The sequence below is a fragment of the Coffea arabica genome, chromosome 2c, assembly GCF_036785885.1.
Source record: "Coffea arabica cultivar ET-39 chromosome 2c, Coffea Arabica ET-39 HiFi, whole genome shotgun sequence".
In the NCBI taxonomy this organism is placed as follows: Eukaryota; Viridiplantae; Streptophyta; class Magnoliopsida; order Gentianales; family Rubiaceae; genus Coffea; species Coffea arabica.
The window spans coordinates 31,543,776-31,570,509 of NC_092312.1; the positions used below are offsets into that span (position 1 = coordinate 31,543,776).

General features: G+C 36.1%; 2 protein-coding genes and 1 pseudogene across 3 annotated transcripts; 2 read left to right on the forward strand and 1 right to left on the reverse strand.

Annotated features, from left to right (window-relative positions):
* Positions 1 to 3,165: 3,165 nt before the first annotated feature.
* On the reverse strand, positions 3,166 to 7,139 carry LOC113727193 (basic leucine zipper 23-like). Of its 2 annotated transcripts, none has more exons than XR_011839337.1 (2): positions 7,009 to 7,139; positions 3,166 to 3,457 (listed from the first exon to the last, which is right to left on the reverse strand). XR_011839337.1 is itself a non-coding variant. In XM_072075733.1 (2 exons), the coding sequence occupies exon 2, from the start codon at positions 5,565 to 5,567 to the stop codon at positions 4,770 to 4,772; it is 798 nt and encodes a 265-aa protein (XP_071931834.1). In that variant the 5' UTR covers positions 5,568 to 6,117; positions 7,009 to 7,134; the 3' UTR covers positions 4,311 to 4,769. The 2 variants fall into 2 exon arrangements, 1 of the variants encoding a protein (XP_071931834.1); XM_072075733.1 differs by lacking the exon at positions 3,166 to 3,457 and adding an exon at positions 4,311 to 6,117 and having other exon boundaries at positions 7,009 to 7,134.
* A 4,252-nt stretch (positions 7,140 to 11,391) lies between these two features.
* Positions 11,392 to 23,278, forward strand: LOC140035614 (putative disease resistance RPP13-like protein 1; annotated as a pseudogene).
* Positions 23,279 to 25,971: 2,693 nt separating this feature from the next.
* LOC113728972 (protein FAR1-RELATED SEQUENCE 5-like) lies at positions 25,972 to 26,496 on the forward strand. Its single transcript, XM_027253312.1, has one exon. The coding sequence runs from the start codon at positions 25,972 to 25,974 to the stop codon at positions 26,494 to 26,496; it is 525 nt and encodes a 174-aa protein (XP_027109113.1).
* The last annotated feature ends 238 nt before the right edge of the window (positions 26,497 to 26,734 follow it).

Sequence of the window (26,734 nt, forward strand, 5' to 3'; positions counted from 1 at the left end):
TCTTCTCGACTTACTTTTTAGTTCTTGTTTTTCTTTTGGGATTTTTCTCCTTGTTCATGGCCAACCTTGCAGAACATTTGATTGTCTACTCCAATGATGTTATTGCAAGAGTGCAAGCCACATCATAGATCTTGCCTTGCATTTGCAAATTCTGGAATTTTTCAACTTTTGAGATGATATTCACTTGTTACATTGGATCGTAGAAAAACATTTCCTTTCTCTTTGCAATTAACAATAGGGGCACATGTTGTAAGTCCTTTGCATTTATTATTTGATTTCAATTTTAGTTTCTGAATAATCCTGGTATATTTTTGTTTCAATCACATCACTGAAGTGAATTTGGAAGTATTAACATGATTATCATGACTATCGCTATCACACCCACTAAGAAAAGGAAATTAGTGTTAAGGAACAAAACGAAGAGGAGATTGTGAAAATGCAAAAGGAAAATTAAGACTCCAATATTTACTTTTAAGCAAAAATGTGGCTTTATTGTCATGCTTTGAATTGAATGATTGACATTTCTGCAACTAATGCAATGCCTCTGAGGGCAGCGGCGAGTACCATGACTGCTTCATATCAGGTGAAGAGAGGGTGGTGGTAGGCTTAGTAGGGCTCGAGGCAGCTATTTCTGCTGTGTAAATTTACGTTTTGAAAGGTTTCTGATTTTGGCAAGTACGAGAAGTTGGAAATTTTCTAGAGGATTGTGTGGATATTGATTTGGATAACTTTTACTTTAACTAAACTATTATGGTTAAATTGAAAGTAGCCGTAGAACATTTAATATTTTAGTAGCAGTAGTTCCTCTGTAATGGGTGGGGAGCAAAAAGAAAGGATCATTGCACGCAAACAAACTACAGCCTTCAAAATTGAGCTTTCTTGGATTCTTTAAACATAGCAAAAGATATGCTCATCAACAGTGACGCTAGTTCGTTCTTAATACACAGCCAAATGGTTGGCTGTGCGTTATTCTACTCATGCTTTTTGGAACTCTGTTAACTCAAATTTCAAGCTGAGTGTGTGCCTTCTGTATATGGTGATCAACTAACGGCTTTAAATACAGATATATGTTTTTCGTTTGATGCTTGCCACAAGCAATCTGCTTTTGTAGTTGGATTTGTGTGGTTCTTGGATGAACATTAATGCTGTCTACTTCTCAGTGAGTAAGATGAATTGTTCCTTCTTTCAGTGGCTTCATTCTCAAAACGATTCAATTTCGGAATCACATTTAGAGACTGGATTTATTGCATTTCTTTAACTTACGGTAACATAATAATTTTATGATGCAAACACTTGTTCTCTTTCTGAAGCATGATGTCTCAGACATGCTGAGCTTTCCTGTACTTCAATCAATGTCTCTTTTATGGTGAATGTCTGTGCTATAGCTAAGAATAAGAATAATTTACTCTTTGTGATGTATGAACGTCTGTCCTGATTAAAAATATCTGTATTACCTCTTGAACCCCTTCAAGGTACAACTCGAAATTTTTTGTCATGGAAATGAAGCTTGTGTTCTGTATAACCAGCTAAAAAGGTCCAACACTATTCTGGTTAATCTCGTGGAACTCCAACACTATTCTGGCTAGCCTTTGTGGACCTGTGGTCAGCCTAAAAGTTCACAACTAGTTTAAAGCTTGTAGAAGTCGAAGTTGCATCCTCGATTTTTAGCATTATAGTACTCTTAGATTTACATAACTAGTAAATACTGTACTTACTTTGCACGTGATTATAATATTCTAAAATATATTACTCTTTAAATAATAAGATTTTTTTGTAAAATTTTGATCATCAATATGATAATTTAGTATTTTTATGTTATTTATTTTCTTTAACAAATTATTTTTAAAAATTTGATTAAATAGAAAGAGAAAGAAAGCATTCCAATGTAGTTAACATGTCCCTTAGGATTAAAATTTGAATTCATGAACCAAACATTTTTTTATTTATAGCTTCAACTCTAACTCATCAAATATTGATAATATCATGATTTACCAAATTTATTGTATATTAGTGATTTTATTACATATAAAACTACAATTGTTTCAATTTTTTTTATAAACCACAATCATTACGTATGAATTGAGTACAAACAAATTATTGAATTCTTTTTATTGCTATTTTTGACAATAATGGAGTATAATGATTCATGACAATTGAAATTTCATAGATAGAGATAGTTGGACTTTTCCATTTTCCTTTGCTTTTATTCATATATTTTAGCACAATCCAATGCAAAGAAAAAGCAACAAGTATACTTTTTCACACGAACACAATTTTTTTGGTTTCAGTATCATTGTTTTTGATGATCATGGAATTGGAATGTGAACTGTGGCTAATTAACAATTTTAATCTCAATTTTTAGTATATTGGAGTGTTTTATTTTTCAATTGCCAGCTTTTAATACATAACCACTATCATTATTGTCAATTATTGGAATGCACTAAATCTATCTATTTACAATTGTCACCATAAATGAAATTCACAACCGCTACCACTATTCACTAATATTGCAATGCAATAAATATGTGTAATCATTAGAAAACAAGGGTATTTTGGGCATCACAAAAAAATAGGATGTCATTCTTCATTTTAAGCTTACTCTTATTATCATTCTTGTTTTATCATTAGACATGGTTTTTGCATGGCTTGATGGATGGACTTGGTTTACTCAAAGCAATACAAATAAATTACTACTATATTGTTGCCAATAACAATGTTTGCCTTCCCTTGGATTTCAATCACTTGAATTGGGATTTCAATTATTTAGAAATCGTCTTTGTTATCATTTGAATTGTGTTTCCAACTTCTTGATTCATCATTTGCTATTCACTTTACATCATCTTATAAATAGTTATTAGTTTTTCTTGTTTTGAGGTATTGATATTAACGATAATAATAATTTGTATGGTGCTATTTTAGATTTTCATTTTTCCAATTCAATATTGTTATTTCAATTATAAATGTTCCATTACTTTTTGCATATTGAAATCCATTGGGTGCAACATGAAAAATTCTTTCCCTTTTGAATTGGATGTGTACAACTTATGTAATTCATCCGAGTAATGTTTCTCAAATAGTTTCACTGTTTATAACCTTAAGGAGATGTTTCTTTCTAAATCAATATGGTATGATGCAATTTAGTGATCTTAATAATCAACCACTCTGTTCTACCAAGCCACCCACAATTAATATTATATAAAACTTTAACCACAAATTAAGAAGGGCACAATTGAAATAACAAAAACTAAAATCATAACAATGCTCACACTTACACTTCAAAATACCAATAGAATACACCTGGGCATGTTAATTGCTTTGATGCAATTTCAAGATCTTCCTTCAAGATTGAGGGGAAACAGAACTCCAATTGTTGTCAGAAGAGTCGCTGCCTCCTTTCCTCTGTGGCTGAAATCTAAGATCTACCACACTTGAAGACCCTCAAGTACACAGTAAAATCCTGCAAAAGAATTTATGGAATGACCTGACCATATGCTAACTGCATTCTGCACATATTTTTCTCATCATTCTTATGATTTATGTGACAGGCATGAAACCTTGAATTACACCAAGGAAACTTAGCAGGATGTTGTTGGCATGAATATTGCCCACATTCCGGTCCCTGCAATGCTCTCTATCTCGAAATAAGTCGTTGCATCGCCTAGTCCAGTCCACAGTTTTAATCAACTACTTTTCTCGACCTCTCTTCAACATTTGTCCAGAAGTACCAGATTTGATTTGTTCCTTGTATAATCTACACATCTTTTTTGTTAATGAAAATTGTTTACCTCAAAGGATTATCCATTTTGTAACCTCATGAACTTGTGCCATATAGACTCGAATGGGTCAAGATGGTTAAGATGGCATTGTACATTTTAAGTAAATATCTTGCGTTTAATCAACATCTATTATGGGGAAGGATTAAATGTTCAAGAATTCAGGCGTTCATTGACCTTCAAAATCTTCATGGAAAACTTACTTATCAGAAAAAAAAAATGTTGGAGTAATTAACCACCCTTGCAAGGAAAGGAAATGACCAATGAATACTCTGTCCTTAAATAATACTGACATTCAGCAAAGTGGAAAGATTTGGGATGCTTAACCCTATCCATCAAGCTTGTCATCTGTATGGTCTTCTAGAGATACAAATTTCCTAGTCTCATAACCTGCACCAATCTGTGCTACACAAAAACCCTTCTATAGATACAAATGTCCTAGTTTCATAACCAGCACCAATCTGTGCTAAAAGGAAACTTCAGATAGAAAGTTGCTAGTGTTAAGAAAAAGAGCTTCTACTTCAATTGGTACCTAAATTCCTAATCAAAGAATCTTTGCATAATACAATCAAATCACAATTACACCAACGTAGAGAAAAGATAACATCCATTAAGTATTCTGGTAGTGTACCGGAAATCCCACCACATAGAGAGCTACTCAGGGGTGCTATTATACAACCACCAAAATGTTGAAAACCGCACTAGTGAAATAGAGATTTATGTACATCAATCAGTGCTCTCATACATGGAGGATACCATATCCTATAGAGGTCATTTTTTCCCCTTTTGAGTACAAAAATATCTACAGGTTCATACTTCTCTATAGAACAAAGTGTTAACCTGATTTATGACTATATTCTTGGAATGTTCAGTACTTCAGATGTGTATTACCCCAGCCAACCTAGCATAGTTCTATCATAAATTTAACTAAAGCAGAAGTTCTATAAGACTTGACGATCGGGAAGGTCATAATTGATATCTTGCCTTGGCTCTTGATTACTCTGCTTGAGATGCAGATGAAAGCCTTGTTTCCACGGAGTCCATACCACTTCTTTCTGCAGGTCCATTAGCTTTACAAGCAACAGTTGCAGACTGGCAGTTTCCTTCCCAAGATGAAGCTCCCATTTTATCACATCCACCAAAACCACCATCCTCTATGGATGAATCCCCGTGAGGATGGAAGCAAGTTAAATCATTCTCACACTGAAGCTCCATTGCCAGACCAGAATATTGCATCCCTGACTCCCCTTCTTTAACTTTAGTGCTTGCAGTACACTGCTTTTGTAAGGGATAAGCACCCAATTCAGTATCAATCTTCCCTCTAACATCGAGCAAAAGGCTTCTAAGCCTCGAGATTTCTGCTTCAAGAATAGCTTGCCTCTGCACTTTCCTAATCAACTGTTGGTTTACCAGTCTCAGTTTCTTAGCTTCCTCTTCCAAGTAAGCTGTATGTGCCTTTTTCTTCTCCCTATATTTCCTAACAGCTTCTCTATTTCCAGAAGACCTCCTAGTCTTTGATGTTGACTTTCTACTATCACAAGGACCATCTACTTTCTCACTAGGATTGTCCACTTTCTCAGATGGAATGACTTGGGTATGAGTATGGTAACATGTGTGAGTATGTGCAGCATCAGGGCCAGGAGGGTTGCAAGTATGGGTGTGAGTACATGTTTGGCCATTTCTTAACAACTCATCAAGAAATGAATCCACAGAGATTGATGCTTGAACACTGCTAGATGAATCGAAATTAGGAACCAAGACATGGTGTGATAGCTCTACCTCTCTATCATCCATCCTATCTTATTTCCTCAACAAACAAAAAGACTAGGATGAACATGTAAAACACTACTAAGTTCAGCCATTGGCACAAAAAGATGAGATACGAGTCAAAACTCAACTAAACTACTACTTTGAGTCCATCACTTCACTGTCTAAGAAGGACAAAGGAAGTGCTGCAATGGCAGCAACTACGTAAAACTATGGCATGTAGCCATGGATAAGGCTGGATTTGGGGAAAATTTTGCTATCATAATAAGTCGAAGTGTGCAGGTGTCTTGACCTCTGAAAATCATCTTAATTACCTGAAACGGCAGCACCTCTTTGAAGAGGAAGAATCCAGCCAATCCAGAAGAGAGAAAGTTCATTGCAAAGTTTGTAACGGTAGCTTGGAGAGATGATAGAGCTTTTAGGCTATTTACATAACACCCCCACATTAAAGCATTCAGTACTATGACCAGGCCATACCTAACAAGCTATTATTACAACAAAAACAAGTCAGTTGAGTGATAATAGATTATAGATAGGTTTTATTTGTACTCCCGCAGCAAAGACATTTAGATATCTCCTGAGAAGAAAAGAGAGACACACTCAGATAACTTGTACACTTTCTTGTATCTCTGTTCCTCATGAACACATGCAGGCAAACGATAGATACTAGCAGAAAATTAAGATTTCTACAAATAATCAAGGTTGACTCCTTCCCTGCTAAATTCCATAAGCAGAATTTGGATCTGAATGGATACGCTCTCAGGTATGTAATGATAAACAGCAACTAATAACATAAGCAATATTATAAGTTTTAGCTGATCTCTAACTTTTGTTGATGAGTTTGAATTTGACATGGCATGTATAATGTGTTATGCTAATTACATTTCAATCTTCATATTGGGAGGGAAAATAAGTACTCTTTTGCTCAAGATTACTAGGCACTCAAACTAACACTGGTATTCCTTAACGTGACAACTTGCATACATGAGCTGATCCGAGTAGGAAGCAGGGCCTTCAAAGAAGGAATTCCAGCTCGAGGCAACTGAACATATAGTAGAAAATTTAGGCTTCTAGAATACACAAACCAGGAGTGCCTCTTATAAACTAGTTGAAATAAAACAGTATGCAGCCGAAATGGGATGACCAATTACCCAGATAACATTGATATTCACATTTATACTGGGGCTAAAGAGTTAAAACATATTAGATAGAACTGAAGAACAAATTTTCATTTCTCACTACAAATCAACAAGACATATCTCTTATCAGGAGATAAATAGACGTCAACCTAATCAGATTCTCATTCCAGATCAACATGGAAGTTAACAAACTTAAATATAAGACGAATTTCTTGATAATTAACCAAATTCAAGCCATTAATGCTGAATACATTTTCTATTAACAACTATTAACGCCTCTTCTTGCTGATATGATTTAGTTGATTATTGGAGGATATCTCAAGAATCACCTGGGAAGAAAAGTGCTTGGCGGCAATGGCAGTAAGAGCAGCATTGAATCCAGCCGAAACAGCCCATGCGTACCCTTTCATCATCTTCTTGTAGAAGTTGTAGTTCAGAAGTTGTCGTGTTTCTGTCCGATCTTTACAAAAAGCAAAAGAGGAAGAGATTTTCAACTTGTTGAACTGCCAGACGACGACGTCGTGTACATTTCTGAACATGGGTTGGGCTGATGGAATTCAAGAGACTGTGGGCCAACTATGATCCCGGAGGCCTCTAGAGCTGTGAGGTGTGAAAATGAATTCGTTAATAATAATGGACCCTGTTCCAGGCTTGGTACACTACTAAGTGTAGCCGAGTCGTGTTAGTTTTGCTTACTTGGTTGAGTTGGAGCCCGAGTTGAATCTCGTTAAAGTCGAATAGTGACCATAAAAGTACTAATATTCGTTAAATTCAAGTTTAGGCAAGTTACTTTAAAACTTTTAACTTATCAATGTGATATACAAATATTATTATAGTTCTTACTTTGAAGCTTATATCATAAAAGATACATGTATTTTGGTCAAGAATGTTTTGATGTAGTGGTTAGAATTGAAATCTTAGAAACTAGAAGTATTGAGTTTAAATCTCCATTTTTTTCTTTCTATTTCTTAAATTTCACACCCTTTTTACTTAAAAAATATTTTAAAAAACCTGAAATTTGTTTCCTTATCGCATCTATAAATTCCTCTATTAACAATGAAAATGACAATTTATTTCTAATTCATTTTGGCATTTCTAAGTTTAATCATTTCTGCCATACCTAAGCTTGAATATGTAGTGTGTGAGTTATTAGAAAGAAGCCCAATGAAAAAAAAAAGAGTTACTAGAAAGAAAAGGAAATGCTGTAGATCTCAAAATTTAGAATTCTAATATTAATATTTTGCATGATCACAGAATTGAAGGAATTTTATAATCAAATACTAATTATGTGGGATGGAATAAAGAAATCAAATCACAATAATTTTAGATCTAAAACAATGAAGAATGTCACATAAATTGTTATCAATAAGTCCTTTAAACTCTGACCAGTGTAGTCGGTCTAATAAACAAAGAAGGGCTCTTGGACTTTTTCTCATTATTAGATTCAAAATTTGAATCTTAAACCTAACACTTGAAAGTGTGAAGGGTGTAAGCAGAGATGAGAAAGATAAAAAAAAATCTCATAGAAAAATACTATAAAATAGCCTATTTATAACCCAGAAAGCAATCAAATACGCAATCACCTAATATCGCACCAATTGCTAAATTTAAATTAACGAAAGTCCTAAAATGTTTTTAAATTTGTCAACAAATACTAACAGCTACAATATGACAATCGTTGCCAAGCTTTATGCTGATACGAAGTCTTGATTTGTGGTTCATCGACTTAATAATGGACCCTGTTGTTTTATTTCATTGTCTTTTCCTTGTCGTTTCCGGATGTGGCTTTTATTTTGATATTTTTCTACGCAGTTTTCAAGATATTAGACGGATTGAAATTCCTCTGTTCACTTTGTCTTTTGAACTAGCTTTCAAATCATGTAAATTACACATTAATTCTTCAAATTACTCTTGGAAAGGCTCTATGTCTTTTCTTTTAAGCCAAAAAAAAAAAAATGAACAGCATTGCTTCATTGGTCAGTAATTCCAAAGTTTCACTAGATCTCCATGCTTTGGTAGATTAGTTAACTCCTCAAATTAATATATTGCAAAGTAAATAATACCCCAGCACTTCTTTTTTTGGCATATGACAACTCATCAGTTTAAGATAATTAACAAGCAAATGATTGCATGAACTTGAAAGGAAGATGAGCTGTGTACACTTTACTGTTTTGGTATAGGTTCAGCGGATAAACAAATTATATTCGTTAATAGGTTGAAAATGTCAAATTCGTTTGTAACTATGTGGGGACACTTTGGGTTAATTGCAAATTATCAAATTCAAATCCCACATTAAAGGTTTAAGAAAACCCTATAAGAATTTGGCTCCTCTCCAATGGATTCTCTCTTCATTTCTTGTAGTGCGCATCTGAATGCATGACATGTATCTTCATTTATTAGGGAGGGATATGATCATATTAACTTTGACTAATTTTAACCTTTGTTAATAAAAAAAATTGAAGAAATTATCATGGGGTTAATTCCACTTTGTATCATTTAATTATACCCAAGTTTTCACTTTGGTTCTTAAACTTTAAAATAGGGCACTTTAGTCCCTGAATTATAAAATGTTATACTTTAGTCCCTAAAATATATAACTTATTCATTTTAATCCCTAAAGTATGAAATTTATTCCAATTTAATCCCTAAAATATATCCACTTAGGTGTAAAATCTGTCTCACTTCCAATTTATGTTCAGAAAGCATTTCCCGGGGGTACAACTCGAATCGAGAACTTAGGGTAAAGACCGATCCTTAGCTGATTAGTTGGCAAAACAAAGCAACTCTCTTTATCTTTTCTTGAAAGAGTACTATAGGTCCTGTAGCCATTTTTTTTTTAAATTAATCTTCTCATGGGACAATTTCTTTTCGGTTTGTCCTTTTCTTCATCACCACCAAAGGGAATCATTGGTTACTTTCCCTACCACCCACCATTACTTTTCTTTTTCATATTTTCTTCTTTCTCTTTCTCTTTATTTTTTCCGTTTTGCCAGTTAGTTGGAAAAACTTGCATTCCTGTTCTGCTTTTGTTACTTTAATGCAGGGAAGGTACCTAAGGTTGGTTCTCAAATGGTTTATGTACCTGTTTCTCTTTCGTTGCTTTTTTCACTAAGAAAACTTGCATTTCAGAAGCTTGCTTTTTCTATAGTGATGTGATGATTTTTATGTAATTGTTATTGGATTATACACATGATTACAAAAAGTTAAACTAATAATAATAAGGATAAATTATTTTTTCCCTTCTTGTGGTTTCGTGATTTACCACATAACTCCCCTATGGTTTAAAAACATATATATATATATATATATATATATATATATATATATATATATAATCTCCTTATAATTTAGATTAAAATATCATAGTTTTTCCATTAAAACTGACGATCAATAGTAAAAAGTTAAATTCAAATTAATAAATTGACAAATTTATCCTTTCATTACCTTTTTCCCCTCCAAACATAAAAAAGGAGAAATTGAAATAAAAAATAGATAAATAAGAACTAGAAAATACCATTAAAGATTTGGTTTGAACACCTATAATGATATTTGCTGTGGAAAAAGATTTCATATTTTTTGTTTCTTATCTATTTGTTTTATATTTCCCTTCCATCTTTTTTGTTTCTTATTTATTTTTTTATTTCTCTTCCATCTCTTTCGTATTTGGAGAAAATTAAAATTTTGTAGGTTTTCAAAATCATCTCTTCATTTCCAAAAAAAAAAACAAAGAGAGACAAAGAAAAGGAAAAAAGAAAAAAAAGTAGTGTAAGGTTGAATTTGTCAATTTATTAGTTTGATTTTGGCTTTTTACTATTGACGGTGAAATTTTAATCCAAATCATGAGCGAATTAAATATAGGATTTTAAACCATAGCGGGTAATAATAATAATAATAATCACGAAAAGGTATGGGTGTAAATAAGTCCAATAAAGTCGAAGACTCTAGTATTCAAAGTTGTTTGATTATTTTAATAAGGTTAAAATTTTGTTAAAATTTAGTTTGTTTATTTGTTGAACTTGTTTTTTTTTATTGAATTTAAATGTTATGGAACATAAGATGCTATTCAAACTGGCTTGACTAATTAGTGAACTAAGTTTGAATGAACTCTTACCAATCCAATCTCGATTCGAGTATCGGGTAGATTAGTTCATCTTTCAACCTTACAAACTAAGAGGAAATTACTAGTAATAGTGTATTTCTTGCATTTTTTTTCTCCAATTTTCTTCTGCCTTCTATTGTTGCAAAAGTTTTGTGCTAACCATTCTCATTTTTTAAACCGTTTCATTTGGTCTTTAGTCCATTTAACAAGTTTTATACTGAGTTTAAAATTCATAAAAAATCTATGTCAATAAAGAAAATGTAAAAATATACGAAAAGAATATGTGAAAGGCAAAAAAAAAAAAAAGGTTCCCCGATGTCTGAAAGTTCATTTTCATTTAAATAGAGACTCAAAATGCTAAACTAAGCGTATTAATTGGCCCCAGAAAAATTGTAAAACTTTTGTCAACTTAAAACCCAACTTATGGCTGCCGCTTACTTTTTTACCAATTCATTATAATTAAACTAAAGCCACACCTAATGAACTGATGTTCATGTTCTTTCTTTGAGCTTGACTTTCCCAAACAAAATTGATTATCCTCATTTATTGCAGGTCTCTGTCTCTCGTTGTTTTCCTTGTGCAAGTTTCTTTCATTTTATCTTCGCCTGGAGATATGGCTGCTGCCTTAGTGGGGGGCTCACTCCTCTCCGCTTTCCTTCAAGTGCTATTTGATAGCATGGCCAGACCTGAATTCCTGAATTTGTTTCGTAATAGGACGGCTGATGATGATCTCCTCCGGAAGCTCAAGAGAAACTTACACACTGTTGGAGCTGTGCTTGATGATGCAGAGAACAAGGAAATACGGAACCAATCGGTCAAGAAATGGCTTGAAGAGCTTCATGACACATTTTATCAAGCAGAGGATTTACTGGACAGAATCAACGCTCAAACTCTGCGAATTAAGGTAGAAACTGAGTACCAAAGCACTACCAGCACTTGGAAAAGTGCCTTAAGAAGATTATGCTTTGAAAGGATTCTGCCTTGTACATCTTCGGGTGATAAGCTTCTTAGGAAGATCATGCCCGAGATAGAAACAATAGTGGAGGGCCTGGAGGGGTATATAGAACAAATTAATCCCTTGGGTTTGCAAGTCATTCAATCAAGAATACAATCACATCAACAACATGAAACCCCTTTGGTTGATGAGATTGCTATTTTTGGGAGAGATGCTGATAAAGAGAAGCTAACTCAAATGTTGCTATCTGAGGATGCAAATGGAGACAATATCATAGTGGTTCCAATAGTTGGAATGGGTGGGCTTTGCAAGACCACCTTGGCTCGAATAGTTTACAAAGATTTGAGGGTGGAAGTGAGTTTTCCCACTAGGGCATGGCTCAGCATATCAGAAGAATATGATGCTACCAGGATATCAAAAGAACTCCTAAGGGAACTCGATATTTCTTTTGTCGACAGTGATAACTTGTCCTCCCTTCAATGGAAGCTACGAGCTGGCCTAACTGAGAAAAAGTTCCTTCTTGTTTTGGATGATGTTTGGAATAGTAATTACAATCAGTGGGATAATTTAAGGAGCCCTTTCCACGGTGGATCACGTGGAAGTAAGATCATTGTTACAACACGGGATCAGAATGTTGGAAGAATGATGGGTAAAGAAAGGTCAATTTATCATTTGGATTTGATAGCAGAGGAGGATTTCCCGTCATTATTTAAGAAGCATGCATTGAAAATCGAGATGCCAATGAAAATGCAGAACTCGAATTGATATGAAACAAAATTGTGAAAAAGTGTGGAGGGTTGCCTTTGGCTGTGAAAACAGTTGCAGGTATTTTGCGCTCCAGAACAACCCCGGAAGAGTGGGAAAAAATTTTAATAAGTGAAGAGTGGACTCAAATGCATAATCAAAATGGCCCCACACCAGCATTGAGATTAAGCTACATTCATCTTCCTTCTCATCTTAAAAGGTGCTTTGCTTATTGTGCTGTGTTCCCCAAAGATTAGCAGTTTAGAAAAGAGGGAATAATTCAATTATGGCAAGCTAATGATCTTCTAGGGTATCCAGGAGAAGAAGTGCTTTCATGAGAAGTGGCAAGCTAAAAGGGTGAGAAGTGCTTTCATGAACTGATAATGAGATCATTATTTCATCAGTCAACTGACCATACTTTCTCCATGCATGACCTTGTCAACGATTTGGCTAGGTTTATTTTTGGGAAATGTTGCCTTGGGTTGGAAGATCATCAGGAAGGCAATGCTACAATAGCTGGTGCAAGACATTTTTCATACTATCCTAGTGTGTGTGACACTTTTCATAAATTTAATCTCGAGGGGGTCTAAGGATATAAGAACATTCTTGCCATTGAGAATGGATCAAGATTTGGATCGTACGTGTTTTCTAAGCAACAAATTCTTAGAGGATAGCTTGCCCCAATTCATGGCTTTAAGGGTTCTTTCTTTGTCCTATTATGAGAATATTGTGAAGTTACCAAACTCATGTAGTGGTTTGAAACAACTTCGATTTCTGGATCTCTCTTCTACAAAAATAAAAGAGCTACCGAAGTGGATATGTAGTTTCTATAATCTACAAACTTTGTTGTTGTCAAAGTGCAAAGAACTTGAAGAGTTGCAGGCAAATCTAGGAAAGTTGATTAACTTGTGTTGCCTGGATATTAGTGAAACTCCATTGAAGAAAATGCCACCCCAAATGGGTATGTTGAGTGTGTCTTTGTATCTCACATCGAAACTTTTATAAAGAAGTATCTCCTTTTTAATTGTGCTAAGGGCACCAGCCCGAGTGCCATGTGCATCAGTCCAAGAGAGTTTTGGGGGCCCACGCCCCAATCTGAGAGGAGTTTTAGTTTGGCATCAAACCAAAAGAGCAAGTCATGGGCTTTTGGGCCATTAAGCATTTAGTGCTATTTAGACTCTTTTGTGTTTTCAATTTTAGGTGTCTTTTGGACTTGGAAATTATTTCTTAGGGTTTTATACTCTCTCTTTTGTACTCTCTGTCTGTCATAGTAAATCTGCTATCCCTTCGCCCATCGACGTAGGTAAATTGGACCGAACCACGTAAATTTCGTGTTTTCTCTGTTTAATTTATTTATTTTCTTATTGTCATTATTGAGTTGGCAAGAACCCTATTGTTCTCATTAGTTAATTTCCTGGGACCAGTCTAACAAATTGGTATCAAAGTTTCAGGTTTTGGGTCATGTAAGGATCGAAGACAACCTAAGAGGGGGGGTGAATTAGGTTTTCAAAACAATTGCTAAGATGTAGTCCACTTTTTCACAGACTACCTTTCTTTTCTCAAATACCTCCCAATGACCGAGATAACACAAGAGCACAGGTATTCGTGAGATGAAGAGAAGAACAGTTTATGTAGAAAAGCAGTAAATGAAAGTAAAGAACCAAACCAGGCTTCAAACACAACTGAGATTTGAACACCACTTTTATATACCAAGTTACTTCAAGTTGAACAAGCTTGCAACCAATCTTCTGTGTACAAGGAAAGGATCACTTCCTTCTTGTCCCAAACCACACTTGGTCAAGCAAGGAAGTTTTACAAGCACTCGCAAACCCTCACTATGCCACACTATTGAAGAAGCTGTGTCACACTTGAAAAACTGCACGAAGATTGCACAAGCAAAGAGTACAAAAGATCCTTTTTAGTATTCTAGCACTAGAATCACTCACAATCTAATGTAGTCTTGTTGTACAAAGTTGTCTTGAAGTGGTTGACTTTGTTCTATTTATAGGAGACCAGAGAATTCTTCAATTAATGATGTCAACGGGTAGAAGGCAACTGAAGAGTCAACTAGCCGTTGGTGCTGTCGGACGTCCGATACTTGGTTTTTATGCGTCCGAGAGTAGGATGCATTCTTGGACTTTCTTCTTCAATTCCTTCAGACGGCCGATGCATCCTGAGTGATTCGTCCGAAGAGCAGCAATACTTGTCGGACGTCCGATACACATGTGTTGAGCGTCCGATCCTGATCAGTAAACAAGTAACTCCTGTCTTGTCTTCTTCGGACGTCCGAGTCTGAGTTCTTCATTCGTCCGAAGATACTCAAAGAATGTCGGACGTCCGATACACTCCTTTTGTGCATCCGACATCATCCTCAGCAGACTTCATTCTTTTTGATCTTCTTTTTCTGCTTTTAAATCCACAGACCTGTTTGGTTCATTTCTGAAAAGGATCTCTACAAAAAGGTATTAGAAACATCCAATTATTTTGTAATCATCAAAAGATATATATGAGTTGAGATAAACAATCTCCCCCTTTTTGATGATGACAAAACAATTGGATAGAACAAAAATATAATAGCCCCCCCTAACAAAGTGCATGAGCAGTATACAGAAAGAAACGCAATCCACATCATCAGTGCTGATCCAACTTAACTCCCCCTGAGACTGACTCCCCCTAACTAGTTACTCTATACCATCAGTGTTAAACCAAATCCAATTCCAATTCTCCCCCTTTTTGTCATCACAAGATTTCGAATCAGTTTTGGTACTAGCAATACATCTCATTAGAAACAATATCAGTATACACATTTACAATGTACATCACAGTTTGGAATCAATCATTGAGCAGATATCAATCAGAAACATTCATTCAACCAGCAGATTGCACAAACACATAACCAATTATATCACCCAAGAAAAATATTCATAACAAAATACTTAGTTATAACATTCATAAGCAGTAAAGAAAATATCCAATTGTACAGACCCTGTGTCCAGCACTTAATACAAAAGTGCAATGCAAAAGATAAACTATAGTCCTAGATAAAGGTGCAGTGACTTAGTAGTGCCTAGATGGTGATTTTAGATGATCCAGGCCTTCTCCTTGCCAGACGATACTGTGCAGAATCCTCTTCTTCCTCAGTTTCTTCATCACTATCTTCATCTGATTCCTCAGTTGCTGGAGCCTTGCCTTTATCCTTGGTTTGAGAACTGGAAGCTTGTGTAGTCTGAGCACCAGAAGTTGGTCCTTTGGGCTCAGTTCTTGGCTCATTTACATTGCTCTTAGGTATTGAGGGGACAAGAAGGTTTCTTTTTTCAATGAAAGAGGATTTTTGGTCAGAGGTCATGGTCATCATGAGATCTTCTTCAATAAGCAAGACATGCTGTTTGAGATCTTCAAGCAAGGAAATAACTTCAGAATTGGATGCGAAGGATCTGCTAGCAGACTTCCTAGGATGAATGGTGAAAGGAGAGACAAGGTCTGACTGATCACGAGGAGTCCTAGGAGTGACAGGGGTTTCATGAAAATTTTTCCTTCTAGACTCAGCAACAGTCTCCTTATAGCACCAATGGCCTTCAAAAAATTTTAAGTTCTTTCGTTCAAAATAAGCTTTTGAGAAGACGGATGAAGCACTGTCTTTGGGAGATTTTCCAGAAAAAGGAATTTCAAAATGGGCAAAGATAGGGGTCAGAAATTTGCCATAAGAAAGCTTCCTACGGCTGTCGGTGCTAATTTTGAGCAAAAACTTGCACATTACAAATCCAAAATCAATGCGAATTTTTTCAACAAAGCAGTAGAACAGATAGAGTTCTATTTTGTTTGCATCTGTTCTGTGACCATCAGTTGGCACTAACAGATTTGAAATGATGGTGAAGATGATCAGATTCTGAGGACTGAGATCATCCAATCTTGCCTCAGTAGGGGTGTTGAATTTGGTTTGAAAATAAGTTATGAGTTTAGCATTGTAAAAATGATGATAGGCAGAAGGAAATTCCTCATACGAAAAGAAATTTGTAATTTTTCCTTTGAAACCAGATTCAATACTAGTTTTCAGAATAGAATTCACACTGTCAGGAGTTAACAGGATGTCTACAGAGTTGACCCTAGAGATGAGTTCAGTATGTGATGTACCCTTTCTAAGATTCGCAAAAAATTGATAAAGCATGTCAGGATAAAAAACATTAGGAATGGTCAGAAGATGAGTCCATTTCTGGAATTCAAAAAGTTTGATGACAGGTTCAAGATCAAACTTACGAAATTCAAAGGGAATGATGAGCCTTTGGGTGATGAACCCTTTTTGAGAGACTAATTCAAATCTATCTCTGGCTTCATCATCGATGAACTTTGGTAGAGGAACGGGTTCAGGCTGAGATACTGGATTCTTCCCAGAACGTGTCCCTTTTGAAGTTTGAGTGGCAGATGCACCAACATTTTGAGTCTCAGTCCTTGTCCTTGGAGACTTCCTGATGGAGGGTTCAGGTGTTGGCTGACGCTCAGTAGTGTTTTCTTTATTCTGCTGATCAACAGAGGGATCAGCAGATTGCTTTTTCTTGGATTGGGGAGTCCTCTTCCCCTTTGCAGTCCTTTGTCTTTTACTAGAAGACCTTGTGACAGTTTCATCACCTTGGGTAGCCTGCTCTGGTTCGTCATTTCCACCAGCAATGTTCCCTTCAGAGATCTGCCATTCCATTTGTTCATCAGATGATTCATCAGATGGAGTAACTAATTTTCTTTAGGCAGTCTGCTTCACTTTGCCTCTACGGGTCACTTTCTTCTTTTTAGGTGCCACAGGAGGAGGATCAACAACTTCAATGTCTTCAACCCTAAGCCTAAAAGTCCGTCCGACACTAGTAGATGCTCCCCTAATTCTAACCATGATGCAATGTGGATATGATTTTTGATGCAGAATGTTGTGTATGGAAGGAAAAAAACAGTAAGAGCCAACAAGAGTGCACTAAAATGCCGCAAGGAGAGGGTTATATGAAAATAGGATTTCGTATATAAATTGGGAATTTTGGGGTAGTTGGGTGTTAGGAGTGCTTTTTATGAGTAGTTAATGAGCAAGAGAGGTGTAATAGAGTAATTGGAATTGGATTTGGTTTAGTCAATTCCTCGGAACTTGGTTTGAGGAGAGAGGAATTTGAATTTGAATTTTAGAGAAACTGAAAGGTCGCGTCCAAGACTTATGGAAGAAAATGAACTGAGAAGAATAGGTAACTGCCTTATAGGACACATTTTTTGAGTGTCGGACGTCCGAACGAAGTGATGCGTCCGACGCAACCGTCCGAACCAGGGTTTTTCTGGAACTTAGATGAAGAACACTGTCGGACGTCCGTTTCAATTCATCGGACGTCCGATAAAGATTGACTAGAGATAAGACTTAGAACATTTTTTCTAAAACACCCAATTTTGTCCTCAAAGACACAAATTGATCTAGCGGAAGAGCTTTTGTGAGGATATTAGCGATCTGTTCTTTAGAACAAACAAACTCAACACGGATTACCCCCTTTGAGACAAGATCGCGAATGAAATGATGCTTTATATCAATGTGCTTAGTCCTAGAGTGTTGAATGGGATTTTTTGTTAGATTGATTGCACTAGTATTGTCATAGTACATGGGTACACATTCATATACTAAACCGAAATCATTCAATGTGTTTTTCATCCATAACAATTGAGCACAGCAAGCACCAGCAGCAACATATTCAGCTTCAGTAGTGGACAGTGAGATAGCATTTTGTTTTTTACTAAACCAAGAGACCAAGCAATTTCCAGGAAAGTTGCATATGCCAGTAGTACTTTTTCTATCTATTTTACAACCACCAAAGTCAGCATCAGAGAATCCACACAAAGGAAGTTCATGATATTTTGGATACCACAAGCCAAAATTTAAGGTTCCTTTAAGATATCTTAAGATTCTTTTTACCGCATTCAAGTGTGATTCCTTCGGACAGGATTGAAAACGAGCACATAAACACACAGCAAACATGATGTCAGGCCGACTAGCAGTTAAATAAAGTAAACTTCCAATCATACCTCTGTACTTCTTCTCCTCAACTTTTGTACCTTCTTCATCCTTGTCAAGTTTGGTAGATGTGCACATAGGTGTCCCAACAGGCTTTGAATCCTCCATTCTGAACTTTTTCAGCAACTCCTTGGTGTATTTTGTTTGATTTATAAATGTTCCATCTTGGGTTTGAATCACTTGGAGTCCAAGGAAGAAGTTCAGTTCACCCATCATGCTCATTTCAAATTCTTTTTGCAAGATAATGGAGAAGTCCTTGCACAATTTTTCATTAGTAGCACCAAATATGATATCATCCACATATATTTGCACAATCAAAAGATCTCGTGAGCTTTATTTTGTAAAAAGTGTAGTGTTTACAATGCCTCTTTTAAAACTATTTTCAATCAGAAATCCACTCAGACGTTCATACCAAGCTCTTGGAGGTTGCTTTAATCCATATAGAGCTTTTGAAAGCTTAAACACGTGATCTGGATAAGATTCATTTTCAAAACCAGGAGGTTGGTCAACATAGATTTCTTGATCTATAAATCCATTTAAGAAGGCACTCTTAACATCCATTTGAAATAATTTAAAATTCTTGAAACATGCAAATGCTAAGAACATTCTTATGGATTCCAGCCTGGCTACCGGTGCAAAAGACTCATCAAAGTCTATTCCCTCTTCTTGAGTGTATCCCTTAGCCACCAGTCTAGCCTAATTTCTAATAGTCTCCCCTTTATCATTCATTTTGTTTCTAAACACCCATTTTGTGCCAATGATAGGATGGCCTTGTGGTCTGGCAACTAGAGTCCAAACTTTGTTTCTTTCAAATTGGATTAACTCTTCTTCCATAGCTAAAATCCAGTGCTCATCATTCAATGCATCAACAACATTTTTAGGTTCAATATGTGACACAAAAGCGAGATTATCTACCAAGTGTCTAGAGGAACGAGTTCTAACCTTTTCAGAAGGATCACCAATTATAAGCTCCTTGGGATGATTATGAGCAAATTTCCAGGCTCGTGAAAAATCATTAGGAGTAGTGGTATCTCTATTATTTACTACTTCAGCTGGACTGACCTGAGCATCAGTGTCCTTTGAATCAGTTTCTGGTGAGACAGAGTCATGATCACTTATTGCTAGTTTCTTCAGTTCTTCTTGAACACCTGTGTCATCATCTTCACCACAACTCATAGAAATGTCACCATTAGATTCATCAAAAGTAATGTGTATAACCTCCTCTATAATCAATGTTCTACGATTATAAACTCTGAAGCCTCTTTTGTTTTCACAGTAACCCAAGAAAATTCCCTCATCAGATTTCTTGTCAAACTTTCCAAAATGTTCCTTGATATTCAGAATAAAGCATTTACAACCAAATACCTTGAAGTAACCGACAACAGGCTTTTTGTCATACATGAGCTCATAGGAAGTTTTGTTCAAAATTGATCTTAGAAGAACTCTGTTCATGATATAACAGGCTGTGTTTATGGCTTCAGCCCAAAAATATTTTGATAAATTGCATTCACTAAGCATGGTTCTAGCAGCCTTTTGGAGAGTTCTATTTTTTCTTTCTACAACTCCATTTTGTTAAGGGACTCTAGCAATAGAGAATTCATGAGTAATACCATTATGATCACAAAATTCTGAAAAACCACAGAATTTGAATTCTGTCCCATTATCACTTCTAATCCTGACAATTTTCAAGCCAAGCAGATTTTGTATTTTAGCAAATAGTGAGGTAAAATTCTTAAAGGCATCATCTTTATGAGCAAGGAATATCACCCAAGTATATCTAGAATAGTCATCAACAATCACAAAACAGTATCTCTTACCACCAAGGCTTGCAGTCTGTGTAGGACCAAACAAATCAAGGTGCAGAAGTTCAAGTGGTTTTGAAGTAGAAACACATTTCTTAGGTTTAAAAGAAACCTTGACTTGTTTTCCAAATTGGCAAGCATCACAAACTCTGTCTTTTTCAAATCTAATTTTTGGAAGACCTCTAACAAGTTCCTTTTTAGAAATTTCTTTCAGCAAATCCATATTGAAATGACACAATCTTCTATGCCACAGCCATGGATCCTCATTTGCTACTTTGAGACATTTGAGATATGAGGAATCAATTTTTTCAAGAAAAACTACATAAACATCATTAACTCTTTTTCCTTTGAAAACAATGTTGAACTTTGAGTCAAATATGAGACATTCAAGCTTTTTGAACAATACAAACAGATTCCTATCACACAATTGGCTAACACTTAACAGATTGTAGCTTAAATTGTCAACAAGAAGAACATTGTGGATAAAAGTTTGATCATTCTTACCAACATCGCCAATACCAACAGTCTTGGCTTTGTTATCATCTCCAAACGTTACCTTTCCACTTGCTTTTTGCTTGAGTTTAATGAACTGTGATGCATCACCAGTCATATGTCTTGAGCATCTACTATCAATGAACCATTTTGATTTTTTAGCAATGTTATCCTGGTTCACCTACACACAAATCCACAAACCCTCGAGTGCCATGTGCATCAGTCCAAGAGAGTTTTGGGGGCCCACGCCCCAATCTGAGAGGAGTTTTGGTTTGGCATCAAACCAAAAGAGCAAGTCATGGGTCTTTGGACCATTAAACATTTAGTGCTATTTAGCCTCTTTTGTGTTTTCAATTTTAGGTGTCTTTTGGGCTTGGAAATTATTTTCTAGGGTTTTGTACTATCTCTTTTGTACTCTCTTTCTGTCATAATAAATCTGCTACCCCTTCGCATGTGGACGTAGGTAAATTAGACTGAACCACGTAAATTTCGTGTTTCTCTATTTGATTTATTTATTTTGTTATTGTCATTATTGAGTTGGCAAGAACCCTATTGTTCTCGTTAGTTAATTTTCTGGGACTAGACCTAACAGGGTAGACTAATAAACCTTCGAGTCTTGACTGCTTTTGTCATAGGTAAAGACAATGGTTTGACAATTAAGGAGTTAGGCAAGCTGCCTATGCTACGTGGTAAGCTATTCCTTTCTGGGCTGGAAAATATTTCTAGCGGTATGGATGCATCCTTAGCGAACATGGAAGGCAAGAAAAGCCTTGAAAAGTTAACTCTCAAGTGGAACGGTGATGCTAACAATTCACAAGTTGCAAGGGATGTCCTTGATAAACTACGACCTCATTCAAGCATTAAGTATCTTAAAATCGAAGGATACTGTGGGATAACATTTCCAAATTGGCTAGTCAACCCTTCATTAAGCCGTTTGGAATCCTTGAGTCTTTCTAGTTGTGAATATTGTCATTCCTTGCCTACACTTGGGCAGTTAAGGTTCTTGCAATCACTTGAAATTGTTGGAATGCATCGTATATCAGCCTCGACACAAGATTTTTATGGAGATGTCAGTGCAACCAAACCATTCTAATCTCTAAAAAAGTTGAGAATTAATAAGCTGCCAAAGTAGGAGAGATGGCACATACCAGAAGGTGAAGTTTTCAATAGACTCGAAGAGTTTAGTATAATTGATTATCCCAAACTAATTGGAGAACTTCCCCAACAACTTTCATTACTGCAAAGCTTTGAGATATCTAACTGCAGCAATCTTGAGAGTCCCGATGGTCGATTGAGCATTTTCAATGAAGAGATTCAACCAAAACTCTCATCTCTTTGTCAATTGAGGATTTCAGCGCTAAAAAATTTGAGAGCGTTGCCCCTACGACTCAACCAATTTTCTAGGCTTGAGAAATTGACAATTGATGATTGTGAGTCACTTTTACCCTTGCACGTGAGTAGACTACCTGCCTCACTTAAATCACTTGAATGTTACAATTACAATTTGGAATTAGAGAGTGAAAGCTCGGAGGAGGATGGGACCTTGGACTACTTGAGATTAGAAAATTGTGACTCTCTCAAAGTCGAGTGGCTTGGATCGTTTCCCAAGCTAAAAGGTCTTTCTATTATCGATTGCAAGAGTATTGAGGTGCTCTCAATTCCTGCTGCATCTGGGATCGTGCGTAGTACAACAAATTCTGCTAGTAGTGTGATGGCATCATTGCAATTTTTAGACATCATCAATTGCGATAATCTGTTGTCTTTTCTAGAGGGAGGATTGGCGGCCCCTAATCTAACGGAGATTTTTATCCAGGATTGTGAGAAGCTCAAGGTGCTGCCGCAACGGATGGAATCCCTCCTCCCATCTCTTCGATATCTGCATCTAGAAAATTGTCCAAAAATTGAGTGCTTTTGAGAAGGGGGCTTGCCCTCCAGCCTACAATCCCTTAAGATCTTGAGATGCAAAAAGCTCACGAGTCGCCAGAGAGAGTGGGGTCTGGAGAAACTCCCTTATCTCACAGACTTGTGGATTGTGGATATCAAGGATGGAGTAGAGTCATTTCCAGAGAAGGATTGGCCGCTGCCTTGCACACTTGAAGCTCTCTTGTTGCAGTCCCTTCAGAATCTAAAAGTGCTAAACTATTCAGGTCTTCGACACCTCACCTCCATCCAACACCTAGTAATCGGCTTCTGCCATAGACTCCAATCCCAACCAGAAGAGGGACTACCTGCCTCTCTCACCACACTAGATATCTCAGATTGCCCAATGTTGAAACCAAGGCTAGAATGGGATAAAGGACAAGACTGGCCCAAGATTGCTCACATCCCTTGCCTGGTAATCGATGACGAGCTAGTTCCTTGATAATGACACCGATTACAGGTGAGGGCTTGCCTCCAAAAGTTACAAGACCTTCATCATCATCTATTTATATAATTAAAGGTACATGTTTGTTTTTCAATTTTTTTCTTTCCTTCATATATATTATTCTCTCGGAATACTCCGAAACCTCAAAAGGCAAAATGACAAGTAATTAGCGCATCATTTGTTGTGATTGCAGTGTGTATTGCCTGCTGTGAATAACTAGGATGTGCTGAAAGGACAGTTGAGGCAATAGCCTTTACTAGTGTAACAATCTCATAATATATTACTTTCTAGCTACAGATTTCACCATTTGTATTACTTTTTCAGCTTTTTTTTTAAATAAGAGCCCATGCTTTTGGTTTATTTCTGCACCCTAGTCATGTACGCCACAAATTTAGGCAGACAAATGTTTTCCTTGGTAACTGCTGATGGAGAACGAAAATGGATATGGGGCAGGAGCGGTCGTCCTGACCGACCGCTCCTGAACGGTCCCCTCACAGGCAAAAACATGAGGAGAAAAAAGATCCACGTCAGAAAGGCTTAAGAAAGGGTAAAAACGATGCCGTTCAAAATTAAAAAATTTTGACTTCCAAACAGAATCAGACGGAGCAAACGGTGGAATTAAAATTTTGAAAAGCAAGTTGAAATTTTGAAATAGCCGCAGAAAACAAAATTGAGGGAAGAGTTTTGGCATGCTCCGTTTGAAGGTAGGGAGTTGACAGAAAACTCTTATCTCAGTTTTCCTTTCTTAGAAAACTCTTTTCTCAGTTTCTGTCCGAGAGGGTTACCGAGAAACGGAGAAGAGACTTCGGAGACTGGGTCAGCAAATGTTGTATCCATTTAAATGCTTACAAGGCAGGCGGCAAGGTAGAGGCAAACAGAGGAAATTCAGCATCTCATAAAACACCAGATTTTGTTCTTCAACTTAATAGTAGACGCAGCTGCGCTCTCTGAGTTTGGTGAAACGTAGAGCGTATTTACAATACCAAGGTAATGTGACTGAACCATGTAACTAACTGTGGCCAATTATTTGTCACCCAAATGCACATATGTTAAATGAAGGATGAAATTAGATTTACTAAAGACATCATATGAAGATGATAGAAGAATAGTAAAGTTGTACCGTATCTGTGTGTATGTGAGCATTCAGCTTTTTAGTGATGGATTATAATGAAATAGTAGTTATCGGAAGACCCAGAGGTATGTATTCAAGTAAAGCGGAATTATGGAAAGATGAGAAAAATAAAGTCACATTTAACAAGTGAATGAATGTACATCCTGTTGTAAATTAGTTACAGGTTATAGGCACTGTATTATAATTGATATGAATCATTGTGCATCCAGCAGTTGGTCCATGCTCATGACACAATCTTAGTTTGCCCCTCTCTCATAACCATGCGGTGTGTGTAAAATAGAGGTACAGAATTGAATGAGGTGAAGCAAAGGAAAAGACCGACCTATGTGAATAATAAATGGGTGTACTTGATATTGTAAGTAAATTACATGATGTAATAAATATAATACAATGAGTAGAAAATGCTTGTTTGGCCCTCAAAATATAGAAATAGTAGAAAATGCGGAGTTGGTTTCGGCGGTTGTCATTGACGAATGACATAAGGTCCAGTGAAACAAAGTATCTAGAACCTAAATATAATCACTCGAGTGGATGAACATACAGTTAAAATATACTTACATCATATGACCAACACATTACAGTACGTATAACCTAATGCACACGGAGTTGTATTGTACATACATAATGCCGTTGTCTTAAAGTATAATTGGATTTGGTATACGAGTATTTGTACAAGATTAATCATATCGATTGGGAGTAGTAATAGGATTTGGCATACAAGTAATGTGTGTAACATAACACATTATGAATGATAATATACACTTATGTTGTCGTTTATGTACATATTATTCATGAACTGTTGTAAATTATGGTGTTTGATACATAATTGGTAGGAGCAGAAGTAATGGATTGTAGCAAATTAGCAGAAGGTGGGACTCCTGAGTTAGGAATGGAGTTCAATAGTGAAGAAGATGCGTACAAGTTTTATAATAAACATGCCTTTAAAATGGATTTTAGTGTACGCAAAGACTATTTAAAATGGGTTCTAGAAGCAAAGTTGTAAATTAGTTACATGTTATAGGCACCGTATTACAATTGATATGAATCATTGTGCATGTAGTAGTTGGTTCATGCTCATGGGGCACTATTAGTTTGTCCCTCTCCTGACCATGCAGTGTGTATAAAATGGAGGCGTAGATCAGAATGAGGTGAAGCAGAGGAAAAGACATATATATGAATAATAAATAAGTGAACCTTGTGTTGTAAGTAAATTACATGATGTAAGAAATTTATTACAATGAGTAGAAAGTACTTGTTTGGCCCTCAAAATGTAGAAATAGTAGAAAATGTGGAATTAGCTTATGCGGTTGTCATTAACGAATGACATAAGGTTCAGTGAGCTAAAGAACCTAGAATAAAAATATAATCACCAGCATGGATGTACATACAATTAAAATAGACTTACATCGTGTGACCAATACATTACAGTCTGTATAAGTTAGTGTACATGGAGTTGTATTTGTACGTAGATAATGCCATTGTCTTAGAGTAAAAGTAAGGTGATGTGAATCATTAATCATATTGATAAGCATAATAATAGGATTTGGTATACGAGTAATGTGTGATTCATAACACATTATGAATGGTAATATACATTTATGTTGTCGTTTATGTACATACTATCCATGAAGTGTTGCAAATTAGGGTGTTTGATGCATAATTGGCAGGAGCAGAAGTAATGGATTGCAGCAAATTGACAGAAGATGGGACCCCTGAGTTAGGAATGGAGTTCAACAGTGAAGAGGATGCGTACAAGTTTTACAATAAGTATGCCTTTAAAATAGGTTTTAGTGTACGTAAAGACTATCTGAATAAAGACAAAGACGGCGTGACTACGTTTAGGAGATATAGTTGCTGCAAGAAAGGTGTGAAGCGCAAGTACGAAGGTGATGTGATGCCAAATAGGACACGAGTGCCAACAAAAACAAGATGTAGAGCTAAAATAGTTATCGTGTTGTTTAGAGGGACAATGAAATACCGTGTGCATGACCTTATTTTAGAGCATAATCATGAGTTGCACATTGCTCAATGTGCGCACATGATGCTATCACAAAGAAAAGTGAGTGTGGCTCAAGGATTCCAAGCTGAAATAAGCGAGGATGTTGGGCTTTCATTGAAACAGAGCCATGACCTTATGGGAAAGGAGGCGGGTGGAATGGGTAATGTGGGATATACTCGGGATGATCTTAAACGATATCTTTGAACGAGACGTGAAAGGAGCTTGAAATATGGAGAAGCAGGTAGCATGTTGAATTATTTTCAAGAGCAAACACTAGAGAATCCATCATTTTTTCATGCCGTACAGCTGGACTGTGAAGAACAGATAACGAATATCTTTTAGGCTGATGCAGGAATATTAATTGACTACAACTTTTTTGGAGACGTAGTCACATTCGACACAACCTACAAAACAAATAAAGAATACCAGCCACTTGGAATAT